Source organism: Anser cygnoides, chromosome 1, assembly GCF_040182565.1.
Source record: "Anser cygnoides isolate HZ-2024a breed goose chromosome 1, Taihu_goose_T2T_genome, whole genome shotgun sequence".
NCBI classification, from domain to species: domain Eukaryota; kingdom Metazoa; phylum Chordata; class Aves; order Anseriformes; family Anatidae; genus Anser; species Anser cygnoides.
Window position 1 is genome coordinate 45,858,654 of NC_089873.1, and position 12,152 is coordinate 45,870,805.

The 12,152-nt window shown below is 39.6% G+C and overlaps 1 protein-coding gene across 10 annotated transcripts in view; it reads right to left on the reverse strand.

The window, feature by feature from the left end:
- The window catches only part of CNOT4 (CCR4-NOT transcription complex subunit 4), a 72,951-nt gene that overhangs the window by 34,089 nt on the left and 26,710 nt on the right, over positions 1-12,152 (reverse strand). For all 10 annotated transcript variants that reach the window (XM_066994355.1, XM_066994375.1, XM_066994356.1 and 7 more), the window contains one exon: positions 6,536-6,779. In XM_066994355.1, the coding sequence (XP_066850456.1) occupies positions 6,536-6,709 (174 nt within the window). In that variant the 5' untranslated portion in view covers positions 6,710-6,779. The remainder of the gene's footprint in view (positions 1-6,535; positions 6,780-12,152) is intronic.

Genomic DNA, 12,152 nt, shown 5'->3' on the forward strand with positions numbered 1-12,152 from the left:
AGACTGAAAAGTTAACTTTCATATTTCACATACACAGCAATGCTAAGCACAGAAAAAGGTATATAAAAAAACAGATTTTTCCTAAGCATTGAAGATGAATTAAAAACAAGAAGCATACAGGATATATGCACTAAAGTAAAGACTTGAGGTAAAGAACTTAAGCTCACCAATATGTTGAACCAAGTTCATTGCCTGTACTACCATAACAAAAGGTTTCAATGTCCAAAAAAAATGTACTTAAGTTTCCTGACTGTCCTCTGTTAACAGTAGAATAACAAATTAAATGTCATACTAAACAACCTGAGAAAACCTACAGCAGATGAAAATGAGGGTTAGTTTAAAAGCATGTATTCCCCATACTTGTGTGATGCTACTGAAAGAGCCACTGAGTAGTTCTTAGATCTGATGGTCTGAGGACATTTCCAAACAAAACAAGATCCACTTTACAGTTTAAGAAGTTTAGTCCAGCATCATTACGCTATACTTGAGACATCTTCTGAAAATAGTGGTCAACTTCAGCAGACTCTATCAAGCTTTAGCACCAAGTTCCTTGGAATCTGCTTTTAGTATCACAAAGCAATTTAAACTTGTAAGATACCTAGTGTTAGCCAAAGGTACACACTTAAGACCTTGGCATGAAAGCACACTAAGGACTCAAGTTACCCTTTCAGAACAAGACCAGACCATACTGTTCCTCAGAAAGTTATGTCATGCACAAGTAACACTCAATACTTCATACAGATTTCACTTAATGAACATTTAACAATAATTTGAAGAACAAGGATCCACATTAGCGAGGTCATTTGAGATGAGCTATAGCTGATGATTATCTTGAGCTTCAACACACGTATACAACTCTGTCTCTGAAGACCTTCTTAATTCCACATTGCTTGACAAAGAGAGCTAATTCAGTTATGATGGTCAAGCTGAGCTCAGGTAAGAATGGGAAGAAAATACCAGTACAAGGTATATATAGCTCCAAAAATAAAATAGCTTGCCCTACACCAAGCAATGTGGTATGATCCCTACAAACCAGCCTTTCACAGACTGAATTTCTTCTCCAGATTTCATCCTATGCAAGGCAAGGCATTCAAGTGTGTTGCTCTCTGGTACTATGAAAGAAATGAAAAATTCATGGTCTTCAGGAGGTTCAGTAAGGCCCCTGAAGACCCGAGAAAACTACAGCAAGCAGTGCCAAAGTTGATCAGCTTCTTTCTTGCCAAGAATAACTACATTAAAAGTATATTACCAAATGAGAAGCATGTTCCTCCTCTGTACAGCAATTTGCTACTAGAAGTCCTGAACAGAAGTCTGCAATCATGCTGGATAACTCAAGCATAAGCCTGAGCAGAATATTTACTTGTCCATAGTAAAGACACTGCTTCCTATTTGTACAGAAGAGCATGAGAACTACCTGGAGGCACTGAACAGCAGTAACTTCAAGAATCAGGGAACAAAAACAACATCTCAGCAGGTAGTACAAGACCACCTGACTGAGGATTTTAATCATTTATTTGCTACCATGGATAACACTACTTGTTTTAGCAACAGAGTAATCAAAAGTTCTCACTAGATACTGTAGTGCTGTATTATACAGAAAATGTTTCATATGTATGCTTATCACTTCCATGACATATTTAATGCTTCTAAGGAATATGGGTAGTTGGGCATCATGACTTTCAGGACCTGTAAATGAATCTATGCACCTCTGAGTCCCATGACTGAATCAGAACCCAGTTCTAAGATGTGATAAAAGACACTCCTATCTATACATAACATGTAGCATGATGAGAGATAAGTGATATTGTACATGTAAGGAGGGAAGCAAATATGCATAGAATGATCTTCTCAAATGCTGTTGGTGCTAAGAAAATTTAAGTCTTAAAAATCCCATTCAAAATAAGGACAGGAAAAATCCTGTTTTAAATAAGGACAAAGCCATTCTACAAACAGAATAGGTCAATAAATGACTTCATCCTCAGAGTGACTGCTTCCCACAAGTTCATGTACTCAGGTGACAGTTCAACTATGGACAGAACATAAGCATCAAAGGATAGCGGAAAGTGACTGTGAAAGCCAAGCAAGGTGGATTGACTATCCATGCATCTCGAAGTATCATTTCACCTGCTGTTTACTCTGTCCAACCCTACAAAACAAGGAGAAGACCACAGGTCTTGCAACAGCAGAAGTCGCCATGCCATTAGGCATGACTTTCCTTTTAAAAAAAGGACACACCTTGGCCAAGCATGAATCTAATTCTGTTTTGCATGGTGTAAGACAAGAGGTTAGCTGTTCCCAATGGCCAAGAAGCATAAGATGATACTTGTTTACTCTACTGTGACTGATTCCTTAGCTGGTAGAGGACTTGAGATCCAAGCAAAGTAGCTACATCAAATGTTATCAGCATTTATATATCTTCAGATACAAGACACTAAGATATGTCAACATCACAGATTCGCTGTCTAAATTTAGCTGACACCCTCTACTTCAGTTATACAAATCCTCTTCAGCAAAACCCATGGAAGCCACCTGAACAAGATCTGCCAACACAGCAAGTGACCGGGCTTTGTTTACACTAACTGTGAGTTGCTGGTAGTCCTACAAGAAAAAGTTCAAATATGTCTTCTGTAGTCTCATGTCTTTTATCAGAGATGGCCCTTGATGAATTCTTAGTCTTCCTGACTAAGCTTGTCTTGTAATTTAAGTTTTGTTTTCTTTCAGACTTTTTCCCCACATTTTCCCAATTGTTGAGAGCTGAGCTGGGATTTATCAAGCACTTTGCTTTTGTCATTCCCAGATGGGGTCACATTCCTTCCACACAATGGATGTACCAACATTTCCCAGTTGTTTCCTTGCTACCAAATAGGTTCTGAAATGAGAAATACAGAGAAAGTCAATAAGGTTTATGCATAGCATACAGTATACTTATTACAATAAAAATTAGCAATTTCTAAATACAAATTGTTGCACTAAACTATTCAGTTATGACATTAAAAGCACAGAAGGAAACAACTGACATTTGACGACTGTGCTCCTACAGACAGGAGAAGGAGAAAGACATGAACATGCTTAAAACATTTTAGTTTCTTGGTCATAAGTTCACTACTTAATCTCCAATACAATGTGGTAGGAGGAAAAAGGCTTACTAAGTCAAGGAAATGGAGAAAAATGACAAAGCCATGCTACAAGAACAGCAGAATATCAAAGTATACTATTTGGTGAAGGGCAGAGCAATTAAGTTTTAAGTGAAGGAGTTACGCATTTTTTGTTAGTGTTTGCGTTTTTTTTTTGAAGCCATCCCATTTGGGAGATTTAAAAATGTTAACAACTGACATTAAGGTCTGAGTGCTATGCTCTATTAAAGCCATATAGGTGACTAAAATAATAGACATTATTCATACAAAAATAGTACCTAGGCCACTGAATATTTTAAAGAAAAAAATCACCACAAAAAAAATCCCTGGCTTTACAGCTGAAACCAGTGAGTCTGCTGACCTGTAAACCTGCTTTTGGCTGCAGAAATCTCTTTTGAGAACAGCATATTTTCATTTTAATTTGACTAGTTAGTGACTATTTCACCCACAGTTAAGAAACCAATTGACTGGAAAGAACAGGAACACTTGCTTAGCATCTTACAATTGACTAGACCTACAATTCTGAAGGGGATCAGTAACTTGAGAACAGGTCGGTTCTGTTTAAGGAACCACCTTTTGTCTTTAATGAAATTAGCAAAACCAATTTGTGAGTATTTCAAAAGCCACAAAGCTTACAATGCCTTTAATATGTTCAGACTTACAAATACTAGTTACCATCCAACATTCAACTTCGAGTCACTCTACCCCCTCACTTTCACAACGCAAAGCAAATGTGTGTCTACTACTATTACTAACAGGAGAAAATTCAGGACATGCTAACCCAACTGACTGCAGTCAAGTGAACATATTCTGCACATGCATATGTTGAGCTATATATCAGTTCAAGTACGTAGAAATACTTTCTCCTTGGTAGAGAACAATGCAAGATATCTTTTCAGTTAGAAGCAAGTTAGAGATGCTCAGGAAAATAGCAGTACATACACAAGGCACAATCAAATGTACAGCACAGACAGCACTCAAGAGTATAGCTATTATTTTATTATGGACTTGTTTCAAAAATCTTCCCCGAATCTTTTGGCCAAAATCCCCAGATAAGAAATTTCATTGCTCCTCTTCATCGACAAGCAACCAAACCATTGGAGAACTTTAATTGCACTCACCAACCTTGGCATCAAGAGCAGTTTTCTATTAAGTAATTGCGCATGACATACGCATATGCTTTAATATGAGGCCTTGCTTTCATATACATATATTCACGTTCCATTTTGCAGTAAGAATCCTGCACTAGCATGTGCATTATAAACAAGATGTGCCTGTTGAGAGCATAGTACCTACTATAAACTTTCCTACAATAAACATATTTGCAAGAATTTACTGCTTTGCTATTTTCTGCACTTCAGCACATTAAGTGATCACAGCTGATGCACACCATTGTTGACGTGAATTAGAATGCTACTTAGATCTTTTCCCCAGAAACCTTACTACACACAGACAGGAAGTATTTTAAACACGCTGCACTCAAAATCACATACCTGGTTCAGAAGACACACCACACTTCAAAAGGTGGTTTCTTCAGACTTCTTCGATGCTGCCAGCAATTGGGTAGCTCAAAATGGTTTATTCCAAGGATCTTAGTGGGGTCTTGGTACCACAATATCTTTGTGCCACAAAAAGGAGTTTACTCCTCAGCCTCCTCTACGCAGACCTTCTACAATCCAGTGAAATAGCAGCAACTCTACTTAAGAGCATCTTGCAATCCACAAATGAAGAAAGTATCAAGAATATAATCCTCGTCTACTGTGAAAGAAGTCTCCTTGCTCTCCTGGAATAGTTGGTGTGCTTCCTTGTGAAGGCAGTACTCATTGCAGCTTTTCTCCCAGAACTGTTTTTCTGATCAAATTGTATCCAACTCCACAAAATATTTGCATATCCAATCACATGCCAAATTATTCCACAAGGTAGTTCAGCTGTGGCTGTATCCTTATGTCAAAGAATCCACAGATACCCAGAAGAAGTGAATACCATGCTGATTCTGTGATTTTTCCAATATATTCCACAAACTTCCAATAATAAATGATCAGAGATGACTGAAACAGTTGTCGGCAAAGAGTAGCATAATAAATCCAGGTACATGAAGCAACTTGCACAAAGTAATTCCAGAAATCTCATGTTTGTACCAGCAGAGTAGATATTTGCTTGTACTATAAGAACTACTATAACAGCATGTGTCATCTACAGCAGGTGTCATATGTGGAGACCAATTCAGCGATGACATGTAGATCCTCCTTGTAGATTATACAGCTCAAATACTGCAGCAAATTTGTGCTATTTGTTAACAAACGTATGTTGCTGTGGGATAGCCTTCAAGCTTGCAGAGGCATCCAAACACAGGTTAGCGAGAGCTCTAGTGTAGCCAAAGCCCAAAAGAACAACAAGAAAATGACTGGAAGTGCTTATAGAAAGCTGTGGCAGTGAATGAAGATAGTGAACTCAAGTAAGATTACTCAGGGTCTGAGAAGGGAGCTGTAACATGAGACAGGAAGCCAAAGGCATAAACTGAGGATAGGATCACAATTAAATAAGAGGAGAAAGAGCAGACATAAGTAGCTGCGATTAGACAAAGAGGAAGGCCGGGCAAGAAAGTTACAATCAAGGAGTATCGTTAGAATTAAAGAAGATATCAAGAACGAATTTTATACTAAACGTTGATGATAAGGAAGTAATAAGGCTAAGCAAAACACTAAGGAGGAAGAAAATTCAAAGGAAAAAGTGGGCAACTTAGTGAAGTTGAAGTTTGTAGTTGTGGCCAACCACAGTACCAGCCAGGTATCAATTAAGAGACAGGGAGAAATTAAGTGTGACTCTCAACGTACTACCTTTAAGCATTTGGCAACAAGATCAGAATGCTAGACAAGTAGACTTAGCCTAGATTTTGAGAAGCTTTATAATTTATCACCATTGGATATATTTTCCAAAACGTTTACAAGTTTAGTGTCCAGAAAATGGATTAAGAACTCCAGTGCCACAAAACAAGCAGGTGATTTATAAGCTTGCCTCAGACAGCTCGGCTAGTTTAGCTGAACCTTGGGCCCTCAGCAAACCCCTGATGCTGGAATCCTTCCTGAAAAGACTCTGGCAATGCATGAGCACCCCAAATCACAGGACTTTTTACTTTTGGCAGTTCTCCCAGCATCAGCATGCCTTGGTTCTGATCCACAGCTTCCCCTATTAATCCAGTTCTGAATTTAACAAACCAAGACTAGCAGCTGCACAACGGCTTCGACACGTATGCAGACAATCTGAAAGATCCAACACCTCACCCTTGAGCTACGCCATTACTAGAAGAATGTTTCCCCGAAGGAAAAGGATGTCTTTGGTACCAACACAATGCAAGAGCCTTGTGATATGTGCAAGACAAGCCGCTGTTCCAGGATATTTACCTTTCTGCAAGCAGGACAAAGTCCATTCTCATCAGTGCGGATACGATGCCAACAGAAACGGCAGATTTGGTAGCCACAGGTGCAAGGGAAGAAGTTGATGTCATCAATCTCCAGAGGCTCCATGCAAAGGGGGCATTCCACAGGGTCTTCCTTAGCATCAGGGCTGCGAGACATCTTTATATGTTCGCAGAGCAGCAAAAGTTTGTAATAACTTAATAGATAAAGAAGGTCAGCACTTGAAAGTCTGCAAGAAAAAGAAAAAGAAGCAATTAGTACTTTTGACAACCTTTGTTTTGCACCTCTTAATATTTCTATTCTCCACCACTTGCCTTCTCCCCACACAAGTTACCTACAAAAACACAAGCTACCTGCTAATAACTTGAGTCTGTCTTCCCACTTATGAGCCACACAAGTAATATGAAAGATGCTATTGGTGATGTGCCTCCCTACCTGGATAGGCAAGCACTTCTTTGACTAGCCTGTGTTTCGAGCTGTACAGTCACAAGGAAATACTTGGGGTGTATGATGTATGCTTAAGTTCTGCCAGCTCCTTTTAGTGACTGCTTGCTTCAAGTCTTCTACAAATTCAACTCAGGACTTCACGTTCAAGACCAATTTATTCCTCCACTCAGGGATTTGGAACAACATTTAGGTCATCCATTCAGACTTTTCAGTGGGGTTACAGAATTATCAAACAGAAACAATGAAAGCTTCTGACACAGAATGGTTCATTTCATTGTCCATCCCTTTTTTTGGTACAGAAACCAAACCTTGAGATTAATTTTTAAGTAGTGTTTGCCAAGGTTTATAAGGTATACAACTTTCTGTATGCAGACAACTTTTGTCAAGTCTTTTATGCTTTTCATCAGCACCTAATTCACACCGAAGTCCAAATATATACACATGCTCAAAAAAACCCATCCTAGTTCTAACTAGGGAAGCAGACAGTACAATATTTCTGGATCAGAATTTTGAAAAAGAATCAAAATGCATGTTTTCTTCAAAATTCACTACTTTAGCTCATTTCTTAAGCTCAATCATTTGAGTATGCTTCCATTCTATTAGTTTAAGAATGAAGAACAAAGTTGCTGTCACACTCAGAAAGGACATAGTCCTCACTGAGATGTTCAGTTTTGTGTTTTTCCCCTCTCGTGAACTAGAAGTGTGGATATTTGAAGTGGTATCTAGTCTCAACAAATCATCTTTACCTGCTGCAGGAAACGTGTATAAGGCACCTAATTTTATTACTTCACTTTAATTCCGTACTTCTTTTGGAGATAAAACCACACAACTAGAAACCCCCCTGAAAAGCATGACTGATATGCCAGTTACACCTACAGATACAGCCCTCCTTGCCCCAAGCACTGAGAAATACATGACCAGAATCAACAGCTGGCTGGTCATACTATCTTTAACACACACGCACTTTTTTTTTTTTTTTTTTTTTTTTTACAAATAGGCAAGCTCATAAACTTTAAAAATCCAAAATTCTTTTTCAATTACACCTTCCCCCAAACAGACACGTTTGCTCTGGGTATTCCTGAGCTTCCTGCACTAATGCTTTGCTCGGTCAGAATTTTACCAAGAAATCAGCAATAAGTGCCATGCTGAGCAAAGTACGAAGTTTCTTAAAGTCAAGCACTACTCTCTAGCTCCCCCTTCTTGCATGCTATTATGCAAGTGTATTTAGGATTTAACCACACACACAATCTGAAGTCTCCTCTACTTTCCCACTGAGTTTTGCATTTCATTACTTTCCAAAAACATTAGATCATGTACTATCCAATCTTTCCCCAGGCTTTTAGGAGCAAGTCCAGAGAAATTCTTACATCCACCTACTAGAAGAATAACATTTACTCCCATCCTTGTAAATACGGGTTTTGAGACCAATCCCTTGGCTCACAGATTTCTGTACACTGGAGTCTTAGCCTTACACATCTTTGGTTCAGTACTCACGACCACAAAAAACAGTTCTGTTTATGATCTTCTGACTCTAAACCACACTTCCTTGCATAAAGTCTATCTTGTAAAGCCCACGAGGTTCCAGTTAAAGTTGGGACCTCTCACTTTACAGGACAGGATCAGTTCAGCATCAGCGTGCAAAGCTTGTCCCTGTTCCCCACAGAAATTCTTCTGCAGGTGGCCAGGAGAGAACCCCAGGGAGGAACAGCACACACACACACAACCACAGCACCAAATACACAGCAGGGCAGAAAGAGCATATAGCCTTACACAGAACAGTTGCATTGCAGCCAGGTGTGTTCACCAGCTGATACCGACAGCCTAGACTAACTGCAGTTGAGGCTATTCTCATAGCACATACTGCCTCGAGGTACAACATACAAGTCTGGTGAACACATAGCACTGCCCCAAAAAAACAGCTTAAAGTCCCATTAAATGCTTACATAAAGTAAGGATGGAGGAACAGATTTTAAAAACAGTAAGCACTATTTTCCTCACGTGGCATGCACTAGCAACAACGCTGTCCTCTTTCTGACCTTCACAGCGATTGAAATCAAAATGTTAAACTCCTACAATAACATAGCAGGTTTTTATTTAATTATCCATGATTTCTTTGGTGGTATATAACAATCACTTTAACCACCTCAAAACCACATCATGGGGCCTTATTAGTGTTTAGACAGAACAGAATCTGGCCTGAAAGAAAGAAAGGATTAGCTTGCCCAGGAGCTCTGTCTTGTTTGTAAAACCCATTTTCATCGGTTGAAGGGTCAGAGGGATTGTTAAAAGGCCACAGCACACTGTTTAATTGCTTGTTATGCATGTAACTTAACACACATTTCTACAGCAACCTTTATACCTTTTGCAATGCCTGCGAGTTAAATTTCTTATAACAAACTTCACATCTATATAGCTGCAAAACCATTACAACACAAAAATGACATTAAACCAAAGCATGCAATAAACTGCACAGATTTTGTTCAGAAAGTTTCAAGTTGGATATGACTGTCATAGAACTCCAAACAACGGGTCGGAAAGCAAACAGCATACTCCAATCAAGCCTGAACTCATTCCACTACATGTCCAGCTACTTTGAGTCTACTGAAACATATCTAATAAACCCATATTAGTACTGGTGCAGTTGTAGTTAGAAGCACAGCTTTAAAGAACTTCAGTCATCACAATAAAACTAGTGAGTTATAACTTGCCTATTTGGAATCTCTGCTAGGAAATGTTATCGGTTCATGTGAAAAGAGTGTGACATTAGCTAGTGCCTCTGGGATATGCAGACAAGCTCTAAGAAAATTGCAATGTGATTAACATTTATGAGCTGTTTAAGTTAACACTAAGAGTTCAGCAGCTGCTAGCAATAATGCCAATAGCTTGCTTCAGTCAGTAAATGGCCTGTTGTTTTACAACTAGGAGTAAAGAGCAGCTGTATGCCATGTTTCTTGAAACTAAGTGAAAAGCGGTATTTATTTACCTGGGAAAAGACCGTTCAAGCATCCTATTTTTCAAGCATCCTATTTAAAGATTCTCTCCAAAGAAGCGTCTCCATTTCAGGAGGCTTTATATACCAGGGACTGTGTACCAATTCTGCATCAGAACAGTGCTCAGTTTTTCAAGCCCAGAAGAGTAACATGCAGAGTGAGGCAGCATTAAATGCATCGTTCGTACAGAGCTACCAAGCTACTAGTTTAACTGGTCAGCTCAGAATGAAGTTGTTGGAATAGTCTTAAAGATTAACATCATAATAAAAGTAATGCAGTGACAGCAAGACACAAAAGGCAGAACTACCTGCTGTATTTAATCTACAGTATTTGGTCTTTGGGATCAAGTTCCCAGAGGTCTATTTAATAGCATCTCAGGAAAAAGGGAAGAAGGTTGTGCACATCTGCATACACACACACAAAATGCAAGCAGCTAGGATTTGTCCATGCTCTTTCCACAGCACTGACAACTGCAGTCAAACAGCACTCCGGCAGCTCCACATCCTGTTTATAGAAGACTGTGCCAAAATATTCACACACACAAGGACGGAGCAAAGGTGGACAACGTCCAGCAGCATCTCTTAGAGCTGGTGATTTTGTAATAGGTAATAACCAGAATAGAGAAACAAGTAGGTGGTACTGTAGAAGGGATAAGGCATACTACTATAAAGTTCCTTTCTTTTCCAAACCAGCATGCAAAGTGAAAGATATTTTTTAACTTTAACACTAGCAGTTACTTCAATCCATTTAGCATGCAGACACTTCTGTTTTCTTTTTCACTTGAGGTGAGCAAATTTAGCTTCCTACAGGTTATCTTCATCTTCATCACTGAGTTTTAAAAGAGGGTCCTAAAGGAAAGCAGGAGGAAAGCACTTGCTTCTTATCCGTTCTTTTTAAATCGAGGACACCTATTCAAGACTTGACAGAAACAGAACCCATCTTCTTATGATAAATACTAGAAGATTTCTACTTGCTAGCAGTTCATTTTAGGAAAAAAAAGTGTTCCTTAATTCCTCTTTCAGGAGGGCAGCTAGCTCCACAGGATACAGATGCCTTCTTCCCCTTTATCAGACAATGGGCTGAATCAAGCCTTGCTACTTGCTTTAAGACACTAATATCACAATCCGAAGTTGTCAAAAATCAAGTCAAGATAATCTTCAGTAAAAGACCCACATCCTAGAAAATATTTGGAGGCCTCTTGAAGGACAAAAATCCAGGCGTGCGTTAGCTAATGTTTCACGTAAAGTTCAAACATATCCGACACTTGAAGGGAAACAGGTCGGACTCTATGCACTGAACCTTTAGTAAAGGTTGGTTAAACTTGCACAAACAAACTCACATTTTTTCATAGCCTTGTATCTTTTGAAACTTGTCAAGCTCTGAGAAGTCTCAGAAATGAGCTGGGGATTCTGCCTGTGTAACTTCACACAAAAGGCAGCCCACTGGAAACTCCCATCCTCACTGTGCTGAAGGATCAATTCCCTTTTCAAACCTAATCTCTACTGTGATCCCGTTTAAAAGCTGGAGGTAGAAAGGTAGAACAAATTATAATGGATTACCCCTCTTCCTTGACCTAGCAGAGCAGCAGCTCCCTCAGCACAGCACTCTCCTCCAGGCAGGGCAAGGCAGCGCCAGCCTTTGTTTCAGAAGCCCTCGGCTGGACTAGGTCCTTCCACAGGTACTTCTGCTGATAGCAAAGCAGCCCGATTTCCTCTTATCTCCTAATGTACTAAAGGCTGTCATGGTGACCACTGCAAGGTTTACATCAAAGCCTTTCACAGACAGGCTGCACAGAAAGGTACATTTTTTTACTTCTAAGCACGCAGAACTGAGGGAGATCCAGCAAGTCACTCAAAGCCCCACGGAAAACCTGTGGCAGAGGAAGATATGCACGTCCCAAATCATGACCCTAGTCACTAAACCTCCTGGCCATGTGCACGATTCAGAAGTCTGGGGATCTTCTCCAGGCCATCCCTCTGACACACCATCTATGCTCACCTGTAATTTCCAGGACGTCTAGAGGAGAGCAATCCCTTTCTCCCCCAGCCTCTGAATTCATAGCAACACATGGTGATTGCTTCAGTTCCCTGGTTAGTAACACTACTTCAGGAGACTGGGCAGGAGTGCTGAAAGCTGGCTCTTCCTGACAGGTTTTTGACACTGTT